The sequence below is a fragment of the Plutella xylostella genome, chromosome 5 (assembly GCF_932276165.1).
Source record: "Plutella xylostella chromosome 5, ilPluXylo3.1, whole genome shotgun sequence".
NCBI classification, from domain to species: Eukaryota; Metazoa; Arthropoda; class Insecta; order Lepidoptera; family Plutellidae; genus Plutella; species Plutella xylostella.
Genome location: NC_063985.1, coordinates 9,382,041 through 9,408,597, shown reverse-complemented (window position 1 = coordinate 9,408,597; position 26,557 = coordinate 9,382,041). Strand labels below are relative to the sequence as shown.

Sequence of the window (26,557 nt, the reverse complement as noted above, 5' to 3'; positions counted from 1 at the left end):
TTATCAATTTCGTAAAGACTCATCAATGCTAAAATCAGACAATGTTATGATTTGATAAGATAATTATCTATTTAGCACTAGATAAAATCATAATTGAGTATGAATTTTCTTTTTGTAAACTTATTTTCCAGGATTTTTCAAGTAACTTACATAATTACTAATCTTCCATCTATAACTGACCATGACCACTAAACGTTTCTCGCTACTCGTTATAGCGTCGTTTTAAGTTCAAGAATAAGTCTGCTCAGAGAATAACAACGAATTGAATACACAGCATTAGTTAACACATGGTTCTTGCGGTCGAGATAAAAATCTAACTGAATAAAGATCCTTTTATGAGCATGAGTCACTTTAGTCATTTTCGACGAAAAAACTGTCTTACGAGTATGTTATTCATTTTACCTTTTCAATATTTTTAGAGATAGAAATATGGATATGATTTATTTGACAATAATACTTTACCCATGGCAGCAATTATTTACTGCTTTATGTACACCTACCGTGAACTTCGGCTCCATACATAATAAAAGCCTATGTACCGGGAACCTGTATTGCATACATAGACATCTATAAAACTGAAATTGTGTGTAAAACTGGTCTCGGACGTGCATCTGCAGCGAAAGTTAAGCATTATAAGCTGCTCCCATATACCGTACGTTCGGCAACTACGAGTATGTTGATAATAACAACTAATTGTTTATATTCAAAACAACTTTCTCCTTTAATCAACCATCTTTACTGACAACCAATTACCTACGAAAGAAAGTTGGTACACATACCGCCTGATGCCATCGATTAGATACTTTTCAAAACAAATCGTGTTATTATCTTACTTACCTACATTTTGGTTTGTTTATAAATAAATACCTACACCTTGTTCTATCACTTTCCAAACCGTTTATAATAAATATTGTAAGGTAAACGGGTTCTTTTGAATGAGATTCGAACTAGCATAGCCGTTTCAATTAATAGTATTCTTTGCCATGGTAGCGTTAAGCGGTGTACGTTTTTTGCCCCATGTAGGTATAGGATGGTTTTGACCTAGATCCGTAACAGGTTTGACTTGCCTTTTGAATGGAGCAAGTGGTACAGTTATCTAGGGGAGTAGACTATCTCTACCAACTCGTATTCGCCTACATACTTTTAGTTAACTATCCTTAATGTCTTATTCGATTCAATAAATTTTATTGATACGAAGTAGCCATTAAGGATACCATAATACAAATGTAGAAGCCTTTGCCCAGCAGTGGGAAAATAAGAAGCCTTAAACAAATATTAGAGAAAAACCGCGAATCCGACTCACACTTGTCCGGTTTTTTTTTGGTAGTACTTTTGTTTTAAAATTATAATTATGATTTAGCAGTTTAAATAAAAAATATGAAGTTACCTCCTCACTTGGCTCGGGGCTAGATACAAAGAAAGGGCCAGACAAGGTCCGGATCAGTTTAAAATATACTCAGCGACAGTGAAAGCGGTTGGCCTTGCGACCTCTAGTCATGTTATGAGGTTTCGACTCTTTACAGAAACTTGTCAAGAATGTGCTATAACCTGATAGAGTGAATACTAGAAACCAGAAACGGGTAAGAATTAGCAAATTTACGCCCAGTACAGTAATCGCCAAGATAACAATATTGTATGATACCTATAGGCTGTTAGAAAAAGGTATGACTGTGTACATACCGTCACGTCATACCTAACTAGCTAACTACGAGTATAAAGACCGGATTTACCTCTACTTTCAAAGTTGCACACATGAAACCAAATCTGACGGAACGGTATACTTTACTTGAGTACCTACATGATAATATTTTCCATACTGTATCAGTCACTTTATGTCGAAATTACTAGCTTATTTTAAACTGCATACATGAGATAAAGCTTGCTTTAAAATGAACCCTATTCTTGAGACAATCAAGTCCTTATCCACTTATGCAGCACTTATGAATGCATCTATTATAGTCTGGCCGGGTACTCTTCATAATCTTCTCCCTTTACCTTCACTAGAGGACGTAGAAAGAGTATTATTTCAGAAGAGCCAACCGCTCCTTATTATAGGCTATCTCTGTCAGCGTAATCTGTACCAGCTGTAACCAGGAATGAAACAATCAGAAATAAACTTGGTGTGTTAAAATTACGCTTAAATTTTAACGTGAAAATAGATTTTTACACGATAGATGATGCGTGCGATAGTTTTAACCATTCCATTATAAGGTAAATTATGCAAGTTTTAGTTTGTGGTGTACGGTGTCCACTAAGCAGTAAAAGTGTAGAGATAAGTAAATAAAATTACAAAAGAATCGCAGTAAAATATTGTGACTGCAAAATATGTGAATTTGTTTTTAATCGTTGATTTATTTCCTTTGCCGACTCCTGCGCAGGCCTATTAGCATACGAGTTGCTCACCCGCTCGCACATCCTTTGTGGAGGAGACCGCGCACGCCCACTTCAACTGTTTGCTGTATTAGTAACTAACTTGTACATTCATTAGCCCCATTCTGTTATTGTATTGTACCGGCACAACGATATTTATGACAAAAGCTACTATTTATTACTCTGTTTATTGATTACAAGTCTAGGAGTATTGCAATTAAGAAAGAGTTTTGCGATACATACTGTCATAATTATAATGAATAATTAAATTGGTATAAGTAAACATATTTTTTATGTGTGTACATTTCGCGGTAAAACTTGAAAAGGAATAAAGATATTTATAATTAGGAACGATTTATGTAAAGTGTCACACAACATTAAGCAGAATGTGCTAATAAATCAGTTTATATTAAACGCATTATTGCACTTCTAACTCGACTGTGTATTTGAACTAAATTATCATTTAGCTGCTTTAAGCATTATAGGTGATACATTATCAATCATTGTTATTTACTAATTGTACAAACAGATATAAATTATCAAAACGAATGCCAGCTCGAGTGATAGGTATATCTAATCTACATACTTTTAGTTATATTTGTGATGTGATTGGGATAAATAGAGTTCGGAAAATGTTCGTGCCTCAGTGAAAATTAATCATAAATCTACGACAGAAAGTAGCTAAGTAAATCAATAATCTACCATTTGAGTAGTTACATTTAATAAGTTATACCACCAGACCACACATAATATATAGTAAACTTACTCTATGTCTCATACATAGCGTGCATGTCAATTAGTAACACTTTTATTGTTCATGTGATAATGTGATATGAGCACGTATAATGTTACTTTTTTGCATTTCATTGTCGGCTTTTATACATGGATAATTCCGAGAAATATTACTATCATTGAAGTAGAGATATTTAAAAATAAACTGTTAATTATGTAGATATTTTTAAAGCATTTATGATTATCAAATGAATGATCATCGTATTATGATATGATTTCAACATTTTCCACGAAAGCACAAATATTATAAATTTTCCCAATATCCCTTCTTTACCTACCAGACACATTATTATACTTAAATATAATATGTACTACGAATACGGTACTAATATATTAGTTTATTAAATAAAACAAAACGTAATCTTATTGGGATCGCATTTGCTATGCTCACGCCTGAAGCTCGAGCTTCGCTACTCGCGTGACCTATTTGCTAACAACCCCTGAGTGGAAGCAGTTTCTACTCACAGAAGAAAAAAAACTACCTAAGGTATTGCTTCTGAGCATTCCTTGTGTGCATACTAAAACATTGGAAAGGCATTTTGTATGTAGTTCTGTTTATGTTACCTATAAGTACTTATTTATGTCTTTAAGGTGTAAAGTTATTAATTTTAAATCTGGTCCAATAGAAAGGTTTATTTAAATCTGCTTAGGTACATAATATAATGTAATATTATAGTAGGTAAATATTGTGTTTTTTTCATAAGTTTGGGATAGGATACTGCGACTGTGACATAATGAATTATAATATTGATTTACAAATTATAAATCTAGGTATCATTGTCTACCTGTTCGTTAAGTAGTTTCTAGATTAGATCGGGAAAAGCACTAAAGTAATTCCTAGAAATTCCATAAGCGAAAAGACATTAGCTACAGTGGGGGGGGAATAGTTAGTTAACAACCTTTTTGGCACCGTGCGATACCAGTTTCTGCTAAAGTTGTTAGGAGATGATCTTATATAATTTCATCGAAAGCCGCACAAAAGTCTTCATTGTGTATGTATACACATACAGGGTGTCCCCTAAGTTAACGTAATATACCTACACAGAACATAAAATTAAACCCCCCATACTAAAAAGAATCACAACCATGAAAAATTAAATTATCGTTTTCTATTACATTATTATGCAGGTTAGCAGGCATGTTATAGGCTGCACATAAATCGTTGAAAACCTCTTCAAAACCCTCTCCTAATAAGAATAGCCTACCCGTGTCAACCACGGTCAGCTGAAGTATGATTAGTGGAATTGAGCTGCTAGATTCTCGTATGCCCGTTCCTGAACTAAACTCTATTTAATTAATTACTTGCACTTGAGCAAAGTCTCGCGATGAATGTGAGAGGTGAAGATTAATGTGAGTTTCAAAGTGCTTTTCAATTAAAAATAGGAAATAATTTTCTTTTCGCAGTCATTTTATTTTTGTTCTAGGTAATGGATATTTGCTAAATAAAAGTTAGAATAATATCCCTAAAAAATAATCGTCAGCAATATAGTTAAAGTGGCTATTATTTTATTTATTTAATTCTTTATTGTACAAATATTACAAATAAAAGTACAAAGTGTGGACTTAATGCTAAAAGCATTTTCTGCCAGTCAACCCGCAGGAGATACAAGAAAAATTGGTAATAAGGTGTACAAAAAAATTAAAAGAAAAGTAAATCAATATAAAACCAATTATGTGAGTAAGTATACATGTTATTATGTATGAGCTGTTCCCGCGAGCTTCGCTTCGCCTTAAAAAGTTTTCCCGTGGGAATACCGCGATAAAAAGTTGCCTAGGTATGTGTTAATCCTGAGTGTCAGCTAACTCCATACCAAATTTCGTTAATTAATCGGTCCAATTGAAATATAGGCAAAGTAATACCTCTATAATAAACTCCGTATCCCGGCTGTTAATTACATAAAGAAAAAAGTTATGTATATCAATGGGTAGACAGACAGATGCCGTGACTGCGGTTGCGCAAGCGCATGCGTCGCCGGTCGTGACCAACAAGTCCATCTCATCGCGCGATGCGATACTCATCTCGCATCGCACGTGTGCATCGCGCATTGCGAAACTACCCGCAACCGCGTCGGTTACTTACTTACTATTCTTCCGAATTATGTAATGGGTTTTCCGCGTTGGAAACACTAGCCGTTGTGTGTGACTTGTACTATAACTTATGTTGATAGTTCTGTACTCCAATTAATTAGAAATAGATACGAAAAGATAGATTTATATTTTGCAATCTGGCTATCCATTTGTGTTTCAGCGTCCTTCAATACAACGCATTATGATACCGTTTTCAAAACAAAAAATCTATTCCACTCACGCTCCACGATTACTGGAACAATAGACAACTTTAAATGTATAGTTGTATACAAAGCCGTATCGTGCAAACTCACGCCGACCGCATGTTGTACCAATTATAAACAATTCAGCAATCTAGAAAAACTAGTCGTTTCTTGATTGTTGTTCGGTCGCACGAGCGCTGCAAATCATTGGATAGTTACCCGACTCGCAATACTCCGTCTTACCTGGTTTAATTTACCTGCAGTCTCAACTGTCTGTGTAAACAGTAAACTGGACGTTTCAATTAAGAGCACGATCTCAAAAGCGCATTTCAGTGGCACCTTTGGCGCCAGTGCCACTCGATATCCAAAAGCACTTAGCTTGTAGTGCTTTGTACCAATTCAGTTTTGCTTCAAGGTAGAGATTCCCAAACTGGTTTAAATTATACATTTTATGCAACGTCGCTACTGTCTTCGCCGAAACCTTTATTTCTATGAACGAGTTCAGAGTTTCCGATTCTTGCCGTTTCCCCGTGCCGAGGTTACCGTTATGCATTGTGTGTTTATTTCGGCTTAGGGCATTTGGTCGATTGCGAGGGGCATTGATTAATAGCCGGCTGGAGCGACAGATGCTCCGCTGGTTTCCAAACACAGCGGCGCTGTATGCCGCGCGCTCCTATTGTGGCACGCTTTTTACCAACTGACAGCTTGTCTGCCGTAGGGTCGCGCATTGCATAATAATATTACCTGAATGAGTTAGTAAATTATCATTGCTTTGTTACAGACGCTGGATTTCGACCGCGATGGCCTCACCAAATTGAAGAAGGCCATCAAAGCTATCCACAACTCTGGAAATGGTATGTTTTTAACTGTTACAATGTTTTGTTAATCGTTTAATGATTCATGCAGTCTTCCAGACGAAGAAAAAAAAACTCGCAAAACACGTTACAGTGCAACGCAGCGTGGCTGCAAAATCTCATTTCGTAATCCATTTTCGTCCGGTCCACCTTTGCCCGGTCGGTACTTAAACATGACTTTACAAAATGTGGCCGTAAAGTTGGTAAAAATTTCGCAACACTATGAGCCGGTTTTGTGTTATAATTTATTTCAGTCCACGAAGCCCTTCATTAAATCTACAAGAGAGTTCTCTCGAACCCTTAAAACTGTAACTTGAGCAAGTATGACCGCGCTATAGCCAGAGAGAGCTCATGTTAGAATAATGAAAAAGGTGCACCGAGTGTAGAGATCCGTGTCAAGATTCGCCCCACATTTGTCTAGTTCAGGGGTTCTTAGCTAGCGATAACAAAGAGTCGTCGTTATTAAAAACGCATGTTGCATAGGGAATAAAACATAAACTCTACACTTACAAAACATAAGTTACTAGAAGATAACTATAAATACGAAACGACCGAATGCTGCCATGACATTTATTTCCTGTAGTAAATTATCGAGTTAGCGCGCAGCTCTAATTGGACTTTTAATGGCACCCCTTTTTAACTTTTTTTATGTTTCGAAAAAAGTAGTAAACAACAACCCCAGCCCGCTGTAGCTCAATCCGGCAACGCGGTGGCGATGCTGTTTGAATACGAAATGGCGGGACTTAGCATCGTCTTTCAATTTCTACGCGGACATCCATTTGTGTCACACTTTGTAAGGACGGCGCAGAAAGTCCTCGGACAAATCTTTCATTTGCGTCGGTCTTTTTGAAAGGCAACGCCGTCTTATGAATTTGCGTTATTAAAGAAAGATTCACTACAGGATTAACTACTTTTAATATAATCCCAAGTAAAGAAAGGCGTGTTATACGTATATATATACGTTCTTATATTATATTAAAGTTTAAATTTTTGGTAAGTATATGGATAGATGGTAATATTTCGAAATCAATTCAGCAATTCAAACAATAAAGCCACATTTGTCATAAAAAAACTATTCTTAAATGCAGTTAAGTTATTTAAATAGAGTTACGTTTACACTCCCCCTATCATTCACATCATAACCATGGCTAAAGAAGATGTAGGGTCATATACCCATAGCTGGACACACTATAGGAGCGTCCGCGATCGTGATTGGCCGCACGCGGCGACCTTGCGGCGCAGCGCGAACCCGCACGACCAGTTCGAGGCTCGTAAACAAATCCCGCCACGCCACAACAAGCGTGATTCGCTGCAACTTGAGAAGGACGTCGGAGGCAAACGCTAATGCACTTTCTGACGTCTTTGTTCGCAATGCCTTTCAACTAGAAAGTTTTGGTTGACACAGAGATGAGTAAAAGTTTTGATGCTTATCTTATAATACGGATCGTATGAGAAAGAAGTTTCTGAAGGAGGAAAATCGGAACAGAAATAGATGATTCATTCGCGATTATTGAAAGGGTCGTAAATAAATCCGGATCGATTCACGCCGTGGCAGGTGCGAGGGCGCTCGGCATATCTGCAACTGGAAACAATAAAGGAAAGGAAATAACATGTTTATACGTAGAGCTAGATACCTATTGCGAGGCGAAACCAGACACCGACCTACTTTCCTAACAACTCGGACATGAAGGGAAATTCATCGCACGGCGACAGCGGCAGCGCTTGATCGAATAGCTTTATTTAAATTTAACCGCATGCGGTTTTAGGTTCAACAAAATAACGGTCCATTTTCCGCGAAAACTCTTTCTGCAGTTTTATTATGTTTTGGATTAAATACTTAAATGAAGTCATAATGCCCATAGCTGCTTTCTATTTTAGCATAATTAAAACCACATTTGGTTTCATTGACACAATTCCGTGGTGAAGATGTAGCGTGTAAGTGCGACAACGTGCCAAGTTTTCCAAGTAAGCTCTACATAGACAAGATAACCTAATGTTTATTCAAGATTCGCACTCTATACAGCTAGAGAAACGTGATGGGTTGATAAATTACTAACTTGAATTAAGCTGTGTCCGGTTTTCTTTTACCTTGTTATTACTTAGCATTACTCATTTACAGTTTTTTGCGCGTTCAAAACAAAGAATATTAAATTGTTTCCCAAGACTACTGATGTTATAATTCACGCTATTTGACTGCTTCTGAGAAGTAAACACCGCTAATACTTACAACGCATATTTGGGAAAACCGTAGAGCTCCACAAAAAATCCAAAACAAAGTCACGATTTTCCCAAAGCATTAATGGTAAATAGATTACTTGTGTGGGTGAACTTTCCCTAAAAAATATAGTTTCCTAAGTCGGAAGAAATTTTCCAAGTCACTTAATCCAGCGGGCGCGGCACAATAAGGAATTCCACGCATCCAGCGTTCCTTCTATTCCCGTACTATCTATTCGTGTCACTTCCTCCTTTCCTATATTTAGTTCGCTCGTGGCGCCGCAAGCAAAATGGCATACCGTTTTTGCCTTTATCTGTGAGGGCATTGGTTTCCTTTTCCTGCCGAGCTTATGATTTAGCTGCTCTTCGTCCCAGTCTCAATATTTGTATGCATATAGGCCGAACAGATATGAAACTTCAAGGGGATGTGTGCTACTTTTATTTCCTCTCTCCCATATAGACTCGTAGCTGAAGGGCACGGTTTTTTCCGTATGAATCCTTACATCTCTTCATCTTTTTGATCTAATATTGCCACAGTTTCAGACACCTGAAATGTAACAATTTTAGTATTTAATTCTTACCCCGAGAAATAAAGGTTCACCATAATTGCAGATCTAACATTGCGATCCAGACAGAAATCCAAAATGACTCTGTGTTTACCTAAATTTGACTCCTAGGTACTCGTATTACGATCCAACATATTGATGTAATATATATAACGATGACAAACCAGAGCCTTCTCAAGTGACGTGTCAACTGCACAATATGTTGTTACATCCGTGGCGCACCCTGGCCATGGCCAATCAGCGACTGATAACAAATCTGGCTTGCTAATGTTTTTTCCACGGTTATGTACTCTATACATGTAGAGTTTGCCACCAACAGGAGAATAAGACGGGAGGCAATCTATACCACTTCCATTGTAATTTAACATTATTTCCCATGTATTATGATCCTCAATACATTGCAGCGCACGTGGACAACGAGATGTACCTGGCGCGCGCGCTGGAGCGGCTCGGTGGCAACGCGCTCAACAAGGACTCGGAGCCAGACATCGGCGCCGCCTTCTTCAAGTTCTCCGTCGTCACCAAGGAGCTGTCAGCTCTTATGAAAACACTGGTAAGTGATTTAAGCCGCCTTTTTCCTAGTTCTCCGTCGCGTCGTCACCAAGGAGCTGTCAGCTCTCATGAACACCCTGGTATGTGGGACTTTTTCACCTTGAAGTGCCGTCTCCTAGCGGAGGTTGGCACAATTCTCCAGTGCTCAGCTGGATGATAATTGGTATGCGTGGCATAAAAAAAACATGGGTAAAACACAACCAACGGTGACAAACTCAAAACCAGCTCAATTAATGGTTTTTCCTCAAAGCTCACCAATAGCTGCCTACAAAGAAATTGGTTTGGATTAGGATATTTACTTGAAATTATGTCGTTTCCGATATAGATATCGTGAAGTGAACACAGTGAGTTTATCCTAACTAATATCCTAACTAATATTATAAATGCGAAAGTAACTGTGTCTGTCTGTCTGTCTGTCTGTCTGTCTGTCTGTTACTCTTTCACGCCAAAACTACTGAACGGATTTAAATGAAATTTGGTATACATACGGTCTAGACCCTGGGACAGAATATAGGCTACTTTTTATCCCGGAATTCCCACGGGAAAACTTTTTAAGGCGAAGCGAAGCGCGCGGGAACAGCTATAAGTAATAAATTCAATTATAAGTTGACCCAACTATTCCATCGCGTTGTAAATGTACATTTTGCAAGTAAAATGGCTGGGCAATTTAATAATTTATTCCTGAAATTGTAGCAAAGTAACACGAAGTGGCGTGTGTCCTACTTCGGCTGACCCTGTGCGCAAACAGTACAAACTACAAACACATGAAATGATAGCACGAATCACGATCGCGACTCTACTATTACTGGGGACGAGATAGGCCTACCTACCTATTTTTAGCCATATTAAAAACAAAAGTAATAAAAATGTACAGAGCTATGTTCAGTAAAATTGTTCTTATTTGCGCAGGATTCATACAGATTTAGTCGCATTATTAACTAAACATCTAAATATTGCATTTCTAAGATGAGATTAGAATTTTAACACATGCAAACTAACTCTACATTAGTTACTTCCGAACACTGTTGAATTATAAACAAACTGCCGTATTCTTGTAACAAAGCCGTGCGCTGGCGTCATCGAGCGATCATTAAAGTGGTCCGAATGAGACCACGGCCGTCTCAACAACGCCTAACGACTTTCCCAGAAGGATAGAACCAATTGATTTCAGTATCTTTGTTGTTGTTCAAAGTTGCCTCATTACTCCAGAAGACGTAGGTATATTGTAGGCTCCATTAGAAAGTTTTGGACAGCTCCTATTCTGCGATCGTTTTGGTCATCCGGATTCAATTAGGCATGTATCGCAACAGTAGGTGTTGTTAGCGTATGTTTGGATTTCTTTGTTCATTAAAAGAATGGATGATATCATAAAATTATCAACGCACCGTTTCCTTTCAAGAAATAAAATGGCATTGTTAATATCGCTGCAAGGTATCAGATCAAACCATCGTATGCGACCAACGAGACGGAATGAGCTATTGGGAATTGGCGAGGGTTGCGAGTCGAGACGCTGTTGCATTTGTCTCCTCACAATCGAATGTATTCGAACGGGGAAGTGGTGCGGCAAACTTGATTTGAAAATAGACTATTCCCTTTTATATTTAGATGTCAATTTCGAGCGCTGGAGCTGAGCCGGTTTCGTTCCGCGAGACATCCGCCCCTCAATAACACAATTTCCGTTAGACCCGACAGCTCGCCGAGATTACTCTAACGAGACGGTCGACAGTTGACTGGATATTTCTGACTAATCCCAAAAATGTCTAAACTCACAATGATTGTTGCTAATTGTGTCGAAAATAACAATCGTATGTGTTGTTGTCTGAATATGAAAACAAGGCAATGCATATGCATGACGTTATGTGATTGTGCTCAAATTAATAGATGAAACAGCGCTTCGAAAGATTAAACATTCGACGCAGCAGAATAATTATAAAATACCTAGTGTTTTACAGAGTAAACAAAAACATATCCGCTCATATCATAATTATTGCCGATATGTCTATTATCATGGATAATTGCCTGATTCTGAGATTTCGTTGTGGTTTGGTGTGTATTGTTTTCATACGCTCCAATTAGTACTAATTATAATTTTGCGGGCCACAACCAGTTCATGTGTTCATAAAATATCGTTCAGCCGTGAACGAGTTGAACAATGTCTGTGAATTCACTTTATTCATATTTATTTTATGGTATGGTTGTTCCAATAAATCCAAATATTGATTGAATAAATATAGTTGGACGAATATTTACGAGCGCCTGTATTTGTACTGATTAAAAATTGCAACAGACGAGCTAGAATGGCATGTATTGATTTTGTTTTCACCACAGCACAGTAATTTTAGTATGTCCGTACTGCTGTACATATTTTTGCCTTTCAAACGACGGTATATGACCCGACGATAACGAACAACGAAGTTAACCGTAGCAGAGGATAAGTAAAGATTTTTCTTCTGTATTCTATCAATAAAGCATTTGTCTATGTACTTAATTAATTTAATCTGAACTTAACAGCACATTCAATTCGAAAGAATGATTGAACGTTAGATCTGATTAGGAAGAAAAAAGCCTTTATTTATTCCACCGTTTTGCTTGTCCCACATAGAAGACATAGATTCGTAAGAAAAGAAAGGCCCAATCGCTATTCCGTATTTAGAGGATAATTCCATATCGCCAGGACCGGCGGCGGGACCTCGCGGGGCGCAGGCTCCGTGACCTGCCCTTGACACGTCTGCACACGAAGTCCTTCCACCGAAAACGTCATTTCCTTTGTTGCAGCTGGCTTCTGTTGGGTCTCGATGTTGGATTGGAGCGGTGTTATTGCTCGCTTTTCTTTGGTAACGTTCTTTATGAGAAAGCCTTTGTTGCGTTCGAAAATATTGATTTATGGTCTTTCAACTTTATGACTGTTTGTGTTTGTAAGAAAATATACACTTTCTTTTATGTATCTAAATCGTACTTCCACAGTTTTATTAACAACACACAAAAAAGTATAAGTAATTTTGTTTGTTTCATTTAAAAGATCTTCGTCGGGTGACAATCAAAGCCTCTCCAACATTATAGCTACGGTCCGACAGCCGGTAACAAAAGAATCCTGTTGAAACGTTCAACAGAGGGAATTTTAAAGTTGGTGGAGCAAGTCTTTTGTTCTACCTGGCTGTTTGCAAACCTTTTTACACATTTACGTTGTGCTAGCGAGGTCACCTTGCCCCGCCTGCGGGAACGATTAAACAAAACAATCCGCATTTAACTGTATACATTTTTGTACCCAAGTGATAGGTCGCGACCATTTCAGCTTTTACACAAATACAAACATACGCAACGTAGACACCGAGGCAAGCGGTACGCATTAAGAATTCAGTGACCCTAACCCGCAAATTGAGCTCTTTAGCGACCTGCGTGTCGTCATTATGGTAAACTCCCCTGTACCTACATCAGCTCTACCTTTTTAAATGCTATCACTGGCAATTATGCGTAAAAATCATCCATTAAAATATCCCAAGTGCGATTTAATTAATATTTGATGTCTTACTTGAATTGGATGAAGTCAAAAAAGTTTTATAAGTAATGCATTATTTCAATCGTACAATAAGTAGTACACCTGTTTCCTTTAGCAGAGTATAATGTTAACATACCGAGATCAATAAGGCTGTAGCGGTAAACAGACACCACCGTACGGTCTCAGACAGATGTTTACTGATACACAATTTAGCCCTTTACCACCCTGATTTATCGAATGTATGCAGTATATACGTGGGTTTTGTAGATTTGTGAATTGCCCTTTTGTCCCCCATCATCAGAAAATACGATACCAGAATGTTAATTAATGTGCAAAGTGTAACTAAACAGTTTAGATAAACTAATGGTATATCGTTTGCGATAAGAACAACATACAAATTAGGTCATCAGCATCTTACATACACTACACCCTTAGAGTATACTACACCGTGTAATTTGTCTATGATCTGGACCGTATCTCGCCAACAGGGAATGTGACAAGCGCAAATGATTAGCATACAATAGTAGTGCATAAAGCTCACATAGCACGTGCTCCCACGAACAATGAACATTGTTACACTCACTTCACACCTCTGACGATGTACCGACCCGCGAAATTACCACTTATGACTGCTAGATACTAAGCGTGTGATCTTAGATAGTATTCCATGTACAATTATCCGATATCGATTAACGTTTTTACTGTGAAGATTATGTCATTACTTCGCAGGGAAGCTATGCAAGTGCAGCTTAAACACGTCGATTGTTTATAAAGTCTAAAAGCTCCGACACGGCTCATATTGCACGTCCCAACTCTGACTATGAAATATTATACAACACTGAAAACTTTTCAACTGAACTATCGTCAAAGTTTATCACTATGTAAACGTCCCTGGAGAAACTAAAGCGGTGGGTACACATTTTAAATAATTCATTAGTTCCCAAATTGCTCGCGTAGGTTCGCCCCAGATGATTGCAAAAGTTCATATGTTCGACCTTGAGATATGAAGATGCGATGAGATTACGTTAGGGCCGATCATGACCCGATATTGTATTTGACCTACTTGGTTCCCCTTGCTGGTTCCCAAGGGGAACCGGGCTTCTGGAGTGAAGGAAGTTATAAGAACTTTCTTAAATAATAAAATGTGTTAGAGTTTAGGATATAATGTAATTACTATTGGTTTGCACTTTGGCTACAAATACAGATGTTACGTTAAGACTTAGCTGATAAAGTAGTTTTTTAGCATGGGTTTTATAAAATGGATTTCTAAAAGGTTTTAATATATTGCCTTGTCTGATCCGATCCGATACCCGGAATTCAGAATTGAAAAGTTTCTATAATAAAATATTAGTTTCTTAATCGAAAAGGCTCGGAGAAACGGATATAATTATGTAGTAGGTGTGGTGACGTCATGATAAAGGGTATTCTTTCTTTGTTAAATTTCCATTTATTAAACCTTATTTACTTAGAGATTCTGTAAGAATATTCTTGGTCTTTCTATATTCTTGTATTTCCTGTGTATAACTTACTACATATATGTAGTACCTAGACTAACTTACCATAGTTGTTTTTTTTTAAAAACAAAGAAAGTAATAGCCGAAGATTTCGGATGAAATGTTTGTCCATAAATGTGATCGTAAAAGGTGGTAAGTGTTAGTGCAAGTAATCGCATTTAGCATTTACAAGTGCTGAGAACTTGTTACTGTGGCGTGAGACGCATTGTGTACGACGTAAAGCACAAAATAATAAGTTACATGACATTATCATTATCTTTACAGTAATGTATGAGTTATCTGAAAGGGGGAAGTACAAGTCTTTAGAGTAAGACATAAAAGTAATGCCCAATAGCTATGCATTAATTCATATTTGTTGCATTATTATGTGCATATTGCAGTATTATTGACTTATTGTGGATGTTATAAAAAAGTACCATAATGACTTATGAGACGTTTTAAAGTATATACTAGGTACGACAAACACATATTCAATATTTAGACGTGAGTCTTGTGGCTCAGCCATAAACTTTAGTGAAAGCCATAAAGTAAGTACTAAACTTCAAGATACGACACATTCGGCTTTACAATTTTGTACATTCCTTTTAGTATCCACGATAGGGTTTTTATTATTAAATTTGTACGAGTATGCAATCTTTTAACACGCTATCACTCCTAAATGCACCAAAACCATGTAAACAAAGCATTTAAAATTTATAGAGCACTACCTATTAGTTACACAATTATTACTCAAGTGAGTCAGTGACATATAGTCGTATTACGCTAGTAATGCGTTATTTTTTGTCGACATATCTGCCACTGTTTGTCTGTATTGTTGCAGTCTGTACGAGCTTGTAAGAATGCGTAATGTCTACTTATGATAATTGAGTTCCGATCCAATTGATCTTAAAATAAGGTTGCTTGTTGATAATATTGACATAGGATATGGGATGAGTTACATACTGGGTATCTACACGTCCTTTATTCGTCATCACCATCGTACTAGGAAAAAGGAGGGTCGATAGCCCGTACTAGGGTCTCTACGGACATTCATGTTTTCATTTATTGCATGGCCGATGCAGTAGAGTGGACTTTGCCTGTTACAATAACAATTTCTATGAATTACCCTGACAGGGTATCCGTGTCATGACATCAAGTGAACAACTTCCTGGTTAAAATAATTATGTTCTAACACGGCGGGGTTTCACGAGTGTATTACATAGAGTAAGTAACCCTTTGTCCGTGCTCTGTTCATCCACTCCAGTGACTTCACAGCACTTCAATGGCATTGTGAGCGGCAATTATGTCGCAAATATTCACAATGGCGTCGCGCGCCCGTGTCTCTATCTGAAACTACTGAATTAATTTGTGTCAGCAACTGAGATTGTAATTTGTTATGAATTCAGAGACTTGGTTATAATTTTATTCTTTGGATCACCACGAAGTCTGTTGGTACTTGTACGATATATATATTTTTTAGATGACCATTCAATTTTACCAGTTTCTTATCCTTACAAAACATCTTTATTACCTTGGCAATCGTATACGCTACCTGTCGAATAAGGGTTTTTACCCCCTTAATTCAATGGTAATGAAATAACATAATTAGCTGCACTATTATGATAATGGTTTTATCACCGGGGCGAGTGCAAGACATGTGCGTTGTTTGTTACACAATCGTCACATAACTATTCACGGCACGAGCGGCGCCTATCCAGCCGTCAAATTGCAACTGCGTTATATTCCGCCGCGTGCTTACGACCAAGACACTGATTATTATGGAGATTGCTTCAGACCAGTGGAGTGGAGGGTGAAGTACCTACATTGTCTCCGACTGGGTAGTTCAGTCTCTGAATTACTGATTTCTTGCTAGCAATTTTTAATTTTTAAAACCGCTGTATGGAATATGGACATATACCTACCTAAATTATAATGACAAGCATGATGTGTAAAAATATTTTGTTTCTAATTTGATATTGAAACAAACCCTACATCAATTTAACCCTAAACCAAGTATCATAACAGCAGAATCATTCTGGTTGACGTGCTGTCAGTCAATTGTGATTGTGTTGATGTGGTAATACCTCGCGGCTCGCGACCCCTTTGGCATGCAGTGGTTTTGTAACCCGATGACGTGACGCTGTGATGAGCCTGTTGCCGGGGGGCTACTATAAACTTATAGCTTATGAAAAAAATACTTTTGGAGTACTGATGGGCTAATCACGACTGGCCAGTTCGCGTTCGTTCGTTTTGGTCAAGCTAGTGAGCCCCTCTTGCGCCTTCGCGGTTTCCTACCCATAACCTGACAGTGATGCTTCCTACTGTAAGGTAGAGATACCTAATTCACACACACGCACTCACGCCTTGTACTAATGTACTCCCTTGCGGGGTAGGCAGAGGTGCATTGCTGCACCCACTTTTCGCCAGAGTGTTATGTTAGTCCCAATGTAATAGGGGGCGGGCCTATTGCCATTTTACGGGCACATCCAAGACCCGAGAACAAATATCTGTGTTTAAACAAATATCTGCCCCAGCCGGGAATCGAACCCGGGACCATCGGCTCAGTAGTCAGGGTCACTAACCACTACGCCATTCGGTCGCCCTAATTCATGTTTAATAAATTAATGTGGGGAAACATAACACACATATTAGTATTGTTTACTAGTAAAAACATGTCTCCAATATTGAATGTTTATTAATTGACTTCGTGGTAGACTGTAGGTAACAGGCAGATTTCGCCTAATCACAAATTATTTCGCAATCTGAAATTGAGAAAGAAGAAAGTATAATTTACCCATTATTAAACAAGTACGAGTATGACATAACTGTAATAATAAGGTTGTTAATTTGTGTGGTCTTACTAATCCGGAAACCTAAATTGGTAGAAGTAGTTAACTCGGAACGTTTGTGTTGAAAGATAGTTTACTCGTAAACTTTTGGGCGGATCCAGTTGTTTAAACCGTAGATTTATGTGGGTTGCTCCCCAACTCATGTTGAACTTTCGGTCTAAATTCATCTGTTATACGTTACTTGAAATATCAAGTAGCCACACATGTAATAAAATATACAATAAAAGCAACATAAAAGTGCCGAGATTTTTATTACATCATCATCAGTCCATAATCGTCCATGCTATACATCTGCGCATAGGCCACGTCCAAAGAGCGCAACAACACTCTCGCCTTACCTTCCTTGTCAGGCCGCTACCTGTATATAATAATATAGCTTTATATATTATAATATACATAACGAATTATTGCCAACAGATGCAGAACGTGAACAACATAGTGATGTTCCCAGTGGACAGCCTGCTCAAGGGCGACCTGCGCGGCGTCAAGGGCGACCTCAAGCGGCCCTTCGACAAGGCCTCCAAGGACTACGACTCCAAGTACCTGAAGATAGAGAAGGAGAAGAAGTCCCAGGCCAAGGAGGCTGGCCTCATCAGGACAGAGGTCACGCCGGCCGAGATAGCCGACGAAATGGAGAAGGAACGGAGACTGTTCCAGTTGCAGATGTGTGAGGTAACTGACTGACTGCGTATTTGTTTTGGCTGGTTAGGCGGTCGAGGGTAACGGAAAGTTTGGTTTATGTAACGATATAAGTGCCTCTTGTATTTACAAAACAAAGTGCTTTATTTGAATTCTCGTTTAAAAATATCAAGAAAAGAAATGGCCCGTGTGAATATAATAAAACCAATCCGATACAAAACAAAGTGCTTTATTTGAATTCTCGTTTAAAAATATCAAGAAAAGAAATGGCCCGTGTGAATATAATAAAACCAATCCGATACAAAGTGTGAAATCAAAAGTGTCTAATAACATCCCATTGATTTGATGGAAACAGGCATTGAGAACCAATCGATTGACTACCAGAAGTAATAAACAGCTAAACAAGGCGTGGTAAATGACCATACAAGCATCCTCAATCTCAGTATCACAAGAAATGTAACAAAGTTATTTTAGGCGTAAACAGAGCCAGTGAGCCACTTAAAAGTTTTTATGTCTGTTAGTAAATACTATTAAAGTGAAGTAACCCTTACCGTTATTTTATTATACTTTGTAAACGCATGTCAAGTGGCTTCACTGTATGTATACTGTAGGTATTATATGCTGTATGTATTGATATTTTTAATACAGTAACCATGAACCATGTAGCCACCTTATATTAGTAGTTTATTAACACCCCTTTTAATTTAAAATTCGATTCGCGTAGTTAACATTGGTCTAATTAATGACTCTACGCATGTTATTCTCAGCATGGAACAGAAAATTGGACTGTTAACTTATTAATTGTTGCGTAGTGCGTACTAATACAACATGGGCCATGCATACCATACAACTATCCTGTGATTTATGAAGTAGAATTTTATAATGAGTAGGTAAATAAAGGAAGTTAGTGCAGTCAACTTTTTATGGCGTTATTTTCTCATACGATCAAACGGTGATACCTATACCTACTGAATCTACTGATATAATTGTCGTGATAAGTGTCACTTGGAATTAGATCAAAGGATTATGTTTGCTAAGGGGGTTGCGGTTCAATTGGATTACACTAATCCCAATCCAGTAATCCAGTGTTCAATTGCTTATAAATTAAGAATACTTACACGTATTGAGTTCACATTGAAATGAAGCCGTGTTTGCAACTGAATCACATAAACCCGAACATCTTTGTGTTTCGTGGATGACTATAGCCTAACAACTCTTGCTGACTATTTGGTTGCTCAACTCTCAGGCATCAATAACATTTCACCGGCACTACCGGCTGCCATGTGCGCCATTTCACCTCGACCAGTAATAATTAATATCTTCGAACCAGCACTGCTCGTAGCTGCAAGGCATAACCTGTTGTGCCGTCCAGCCTTTATAACTCTAGCTAAATAACTCAACAGACTGATTAACTACCTAGCCTCTCGGGAGAACATAAATCTACCTCCTTTGCTTTGATTGGTTGATGCAGAAGAAGTTATATCGGCCAAGAGCAAGGAATACATAGTCGTCTGTTCCAAGAATTTTTAAGGGATTTAATTGTTTATGGACTAGGTCTTGCTAATTAAGTGGTTGGGCATAAAAGCAAATATCAACGATTCGTTTCAATCTTATGTAAATACGCATTGATATCACTTATCATTATCAGTGATTGAGTGCTACTGCACTGGTACTGGTACTTCAGTCACAAGTCTCAACAGTAAGGTAACTCGGAAGTTCGAGGAACTCAAGGCAATTATTGACATAACTCGAGACTCTCGAGAGCGAGTGAACGACCGCCCTAATTTAGTATAAATGTATCTGAATTACAAATTATTATTACCACTCCGACATTCATTGAAGGATCTGTTCCATTGAGGCTCTGATGTTTATTTATATCTACCAGTTTATTTGTGGCTTGTGTTTTGAAGATCTGATCAATATAAATACTTATAATGATGTTTATGAATTATGAACTACAGATTTTATTGTTATAATTATAACAATGCTTGACTCATTTTGATAACTCTAAATTACATTTATCGCATAGCAGCTATTCCTAACTAGAAAGGAAATGCGAACATTGCAAAACATAAATTCGGTGAACCATTTCCAGCGATGGACCTGAAACTGAAATTTCCGTAATTAGCCCATTTGTTTCCGTAATTATCCCTGAACGTTACAGTCCAATGAAGATCTATGTGCGTGCTCCTGACATTATGATAAGTAGTTTGCCATTACCACACAAAGGCTGTGGTCAACTGAAAATACGAGTAGGTTAATGCTAGACAACTGCCTAGTTGACACCGGTCTCACAGTTAGATATTTTGATAATGTATGTGAAGTGACCTCGCCCTGGCACTGTGCCAACGCTCTAAGCCCCGTTATGTTTCGCTGTATTAAAATCCTTTGTCCCCCGACTGTTAGTTTCCAATAAAGTGTATTTTATCTGGCTGTGACATCAACATTAAATGGTTTTTCGTTTCGCGATGGCATTGTTGCTTTGTGGCAATCGGCGTCGATCGGGCAAATTGATATTTTAATTTTCTCTGCTGTTTCTATCATGACATTTCAATTTGAATGCTGCTAAAAAGCTACTAGAAAATTGCCAAAGCCAATGAATGTTTTAACTGGCTAGTTTATGAACAAGGGCTTGCGAAATATATACCATACTGGCACTCAAGCACGCCAAAGTCAAACGTCTGTTGGCATTATCTTCAGTGTAAGGGCCGTGCCAAATGGCATTGCAGTCTGGAGTTCACGGCCGCCTTACGCAACTTTATGGCTATTTATTCCTATATTGTCGTGGAAATGTAGGGTTCGAATATTATTACGTTATCAGTAAATCTGACACGCAACTGGAATCAGATAGATAAATGTTGAAGTAAGTATAGTTTATATAGTTTAAGACACCTCGTAATAACATAACGAGACGACAAATTCTCCGCATTCTCAACTGTTAACTCTCTAGCAAACGCCATTATTGCTTCAAAAAGCGTCATTCTCGAAAGTCCAAGTCGCCCACCTGTAACCTTTGTTCCTCGCCGTGGTTCGTTGCTCTCTCGGCACTTCCTGACGGAGAGATGCACATGAGTCGGCCGCGGGCGGCGTGCGTGCGCGCAGCTGACTAGCTGGCACACCTGTCTTTTGTCTCGGACGTCTCTAGGCCATAGCGGCATGATTCGTTTCGTACCATTATTATGACGTATAGTAAATTGCGATGTAGAGTTATCTTTATCACACTTATAACCTACTTTTGGTATCTTGATACCTATACAATTTTGTATTGCTATTTGCGAGACTTGCGAGTTGAGCCTATCGTAGAAGGAACGGTAGTGAAACTTTTAAGTACGCTCCTAATATTTTATGTTCCCGTGGTTCCTTGGTGGTGTATTTGGCTCTAGCACGGTGCAAGCGGGTACAATGTCGGCTCGCGGGTCGACGGCCGACCTTGCTGGCCGCACCGCCCTCGCGCCCGCTCCGAATTACGTGTGAACTGCTACACGTGCCTCTTGCGAGATGTCGGGATAACCACAGATGGTTGACCCCTAGAGTTGGATGGTTCCTGAAATTTCGGCGTGGAAAAATATTGAATTGATGAGCTTCTGAAAGATTCGAATCTTCTATTCGAGATAATTTCGACTTGATTGAGAACTTTAAGCTCGTTTAAATTGTTTAGCATACTATAACCGATAACACAACTCAATGTCGATAATATAAAAAATATATACTAAATTACCTAAATGAAAGAGTGTAGAGTACGTGCAGCCCGGATTGGAATTTTATTATAACATAAAGTAAGTCATTATAGTCCAATCAATCTTCCATATCGTTAAAGTTACAAAGAAGCCTTGTGCTCATTGAAGCATGTTACTATATTTCAGCAATCACGGGATTATAATTGCGTCTCCTATTATAAATAGACTTCCATTAAATCTAATGGATTTCTCATGACATGAGTGGTTACAATCGTGCTTACTTAATCGCAAGTCTGGAATAGACACCCATATGAAAATGAAAATATACGTCCGAGAGTTTGCCAACAAACTTTCCTACCTCGCTCGGTAGAACGAGCATCGTCACCGATCGAGTTTCACTTAGAGCTTACTCTAACTTGCGGTTTCACGGTCGTATCGAATAACCATAAAATCGAATTCCGTTTATTGCCAGATCTGATAAGCCGCTTATAATAACACCGTCTAACAATAGTCGGCCGATCGCCAAGAAAGTTGTGCAAGGTCGCGCATAAGTTTATTATTGCACAACAGCGGTGCAGATAAATCGGGACTCGTGGGCGTGCGTCATCACGTCCGCGGAAGGACACGAGAGAGAGCTTGTATTTGTATTTCCTCAGTGCGCGGCCGCTCGTGGATCGCGACACGACTCGACCCGCTTATTATTACCCACGCGCCGCGCCGTCTACATGTGCGAATTTAACACCACAATCGTGTCTTTCCAGTACCTGATAAAGTTCAACGAGATAAAAACAAAGAAGGGCATCGAGCTACTCCAACACCTAGTGGAGTACTACCACGCGCAGACCAACTATTTCCAGGACGGGCTGAAGACCATCGAGCACTTCGGCGTGTACGTGGCCAACCTCAACGTGCAGCTGCAGAAGATCCGGCAGCAGCAGGACGAGGAGCGCCGCCGCCTGGTGGACCTCCGGAGCATGCTGCGCGCCGCCACGCCCGGGGATAAGGACCAGGTAATTACATGGGAATAAGAGCTTTGGTATATAAGGTAATCCACTCCTTATATACCAAACCTACCTACGCTCTTTCTTGTGCTGGGTTCTAGAATATAAGAATAAAATATAATGAGCCAGGTTGTTAAGTTGGTAAATCGCAGGTGGACTACCTAGCTCAGAACCGCTTGTAGCCTGCCCTCATTCTCACAACAAATTGCACTCAGTATATTGAAGAGTTTCGGCTGGTTTAATATGAATTAGTGGATTGGCTTGCCCTTGATACTTTTCTAGGATAAAAGATAGTGTCTAGATATTGCAGAAAGTTTTATAAATATGATGAACTAAATGAGACATTACTAACCATAGGTTTTAATTTTATTCGCGTCCGGCGCCATGCCTTGGAATTTCAATGGAAAATTCTTGCAGGAAAATTTCTACGAGTTAGCTAACATACCATGATAGTAAGTAGGCACTAGTAAAATTTATAAATTGCGCCGCGGAAGTAAACAAGATCGCTTTAGCCGCACGCCACATCTGCCATCTGTGACATAAATCGCAGTAATCGGTATTTAACGATGTCGTTTTTCCAGCTCACCCTATTCATATAATACACATAACAATCCCAAATAGGTCTCTGCTAAAAATACTAACATCATTCAACAATAAAACATGTTTTTATGTATTCAGCTATGCCAACAATACGTGATGTTTTGAAACTAGGACACGAGTGCTTTTCATGCGTTCTTCCCTCTGATTACATTATATTTCTCTCATCAGGGTGCGTCAGTGGGGGGCTATTCTCTGCACCAACTGCAAGGCGACAAGCAGCATGGCTCATCACGCAGTGGCTACCTGCTCAAGAAGTCCGAAGGCAAAGTCCGTAGAGTCTGGCAGAAGCGACGCTGTCGGGTGGCGGCTGAAGGGTTCCTGGACATATTCCACGCGGACGAGAATAAACCCCCGGCCCGGGTGAACCTGCTCACGTGTCAGATTAAAGTGGCCAGCGAGGATAAGAGGGCGTTCGATCTAGTCTCATGTGAGTATTGGCTGCATTTGTCGCGAAAATAGGTACTCTTTTTCTGTAGAGATTTTCCAACGCTTGCAAATTTGGAATGAAATAAAAGTTTTGGGCTGGATGACATAAAGTTGCCTAAATTACTTCGGCCAAAAACGGATGTTATACAACAAAGGTTCATCGTCATCATCAGCTCGTAATCGTTGACTGCTTCACGTAGGTCTCTAACAAGAAGAGCCACAACCCTCTGACCTCGGTAATCCTCATCCACAGCCAACAACGGTCACTTAGATAGGTACTGTCTTTTGTTGTGAAGGACGTCTAATAAACAAATTCCAAGTTTCGTTATTTTTCTCAATGGGTACCTAATGAGGTGATTAAACTTTATCCAATTTAATTTATTGTAAAACTTAGATTGGTAAACTTTTATACGAAAACTTAGGAAGTCCATTATGAGTATTTGAATTATCTTTCTTAGATATAAAACGAATTGTTACGCATTAATTTACTTTTTGGGTTTGTAAAGGAATAATGATGACTGGAGTGTTGGTTAACTGTGTCTTCGGTTAGCAACCATGACTTTAACACAAACATTAAACCTCACTTTCCCTTACAGATAACCGAACATACCATTTCCAAGCCGAGGATGAGGGCGAGCAGCGCGCCTGGACCTCCGTGCTAGTCAACTGCAAGGAGGGCGCGCTCATGCGGGCCTTCCACCAACAGGTATACACTACACATGCACTAGTCACGTACGTACCACTTCCAAGCGGAGGACGAGGCGAGCAGCGCGCCTGGACCTCCGTGCTCGTCAACTGCAAGGAGGGCGCGCTCATGCGGGCCTTCCACCAACAGGTATACACTACACAAATACCTGGATACCTACAATACACTAATACGTTGTTGCCAAAATAACATTAAAAGCGATCTAATTTTCAAAGCCGTTGAAGCTCTTTTACGTGAGTTTTTCCAACCGTTTGTGTCAAATTAAAAACTCTTAGATTATCACAAACATCGTGACGAGGTGCCTGAAGAATATTTCTTTTATTTTGCGCTGTTCCCCGATCGTCATCACGAATAATAGTTAGCTTAGATAGACCCCTTCTTTGTAACCCCAACCCACACCCCTCCCCTTAAATTTTCTTTTTAAAGTGACTGATACGACCAGTAAATTATCATTCATTTAACATCTCCACTATTCTCCATAGGCGGGTGAAAGCAACAGCGACAGCGGGCACTCGCTGCTGGAGCTGCAGCGCGCCATCATCCGCGCCGTGCGCGCCATGCCCGGCAACCAGGTGTGCTGCGACTGCGGCTCCACCAATGGTAAGGCCGAGCTCACAGGATTCTTTCAGAGCTAAAGGATTCTTTCATATCTACGTACGCCTCATCGGAGGTTAAAGGTCTCGATGAAATATTTCACGCACTGGAAAAGGACCAAAACAAGCAGGAGTTAGCAAATTAAATTCAATATTCATTCGAAATACGTTGCTATCCCCAGATTTATGACCATCACATTTTATAATCCGGTGCCAACTTGGAGACAATTTTCTGATGCCCAGTTATTGTAAATTATCTAAATATGTTTCATAATGAATTCAAATACTTATTTATGATCTTCTACTGCTACTTATTTGATTAGCCTCAGTCTAGACATAAAACTATTTTAATAATAGCTAAGAGTTGCGGTTTCTTAGCGTGTTTATTGATACCTCACTGTAGTAATAGTTGTACATAAAACCTAAAATCAACTCTATCGACCTTGTATCGGTGACCGTGAATACCAATGTGGGTTGAACCATGGCTTTACGAGACCGACTAATGTGACTTTTGCGTGTAAACTGTAAAAAAGTAATGTCGAAAGTAATGCAATTACTTATAAAATGTGTACGTATCATGTCGTTGTCTAATATTGGATTAATTGCGTGACTGAGGTCCATTAGTAAAAATATACTATAATGAAGCGCATGGTTTAATGTTTGCCAAATCCATAGAGTACTCATAAGTAATTAATTTAAACTCTAATCGTCTCACAAAACTATGTTCTTATTTATGGGATATCAATATCATTCCCCAGACTTTCAGGTACTCATATTTCATAATCAACACTTTAAACAAATGTGTTTGACATATCCCTGCTCCACTTACACCACAAAAACTGAAGCTGTACCTATAACATGTGACCAATAAAATCCCTCTACCACTCGCAGACCCGACCAGAATGTATCCCGTCAATCTACAGACCCCACCTGGATATCCACAGTATAACAAATACTAATGTAACCCCTCTATGCACAGACCCCACCTGGCTGTCCACAAACTTCGGCATCATCGTCTGCATCGAGTGTTCGGGCAGCCACCGCGAGCTCGGCGTGCACGTGTCGCGCATCCAGTCGCTGACGCTGGACCGGCTGTCCACCTCGCAGCTGCTGGTGGCGCGGCACATGGGCAACGCGCTCTTCAACGAGGTCATGGAGCACGAGCTCAATGAACAAGACAAGCTGACGCCTCAAAGTACCATGTGAGTGTCTACATATAGGTCTTAAATGTGTAGAGCGAGGCTATTGATGTTAAAACCAGAGCGCTTTTTAGATGCACGAGTTCGTTATCGACGTAGATAAAGGTCACTATATCGCGATTCGCGATAATTCGGCGCTGTGATTGATGTAACGCGTTTGTCGATGCATTGATGTTAAATCAGAGCCCTGTATAGCTACACGGGTTCTTTATCGACGTAAATATATGTCACTATATCGCGGTTCGTGATAAATACGGCAT

At 39.1% G+C, this 26,557-nt stretch overlaps 1 protein-coding gene across 3 annotated transcripts in view; it reads left to right on the top strand.

Annotated features, from left to right (window-relative positions):
- Positions 1-26,557, top strand: part of LOC105398270 (arfGAP with SH3 domain, ANK repeat and PH domain-containing protein) — a 39,183-nt gene that overhangs the window by 3,156 nt on the left and 9,470 nt on the right. For 2 of the 3 annotated variants that reach the window (XM_048633106.1, XM_048633105.1), the window contains exons 2-9: positions 6,214-6,286; positions 9,471-9,619; positions 17,874-18,128; positions 22,534-22,782; positions 23,542-23,800; positions 24,396-24,505; positions 24,988-25,105; positions 26,078-26,300. In XM_048633106.1, coding sequence (XP_048489063.1) covers positions 6,214-6,286; positions 9,471-9,619; positions 17,874-18,128; positions 22,534-22,782; positions 23,542-23,800; positions 24,396-24,505; positions 24,988-25,105; positions 26,078-26,300 — 1,436 coding nt within the window. Of the gene's footprint in view, positions 1-2,993; positions 3,056-6,213; positions 6,287-9,470; positions 9,620-17,873; positions 18,129-22,533; positions 22,783-23,541; positions 23,801-24,395; positions 24,506-24,987; positions 25,106-26,077; positions 26,301-26,557 lie in introns of those variants that run through there. The other variant, XM_048633107.1, reaches the window with a different exon arrangement.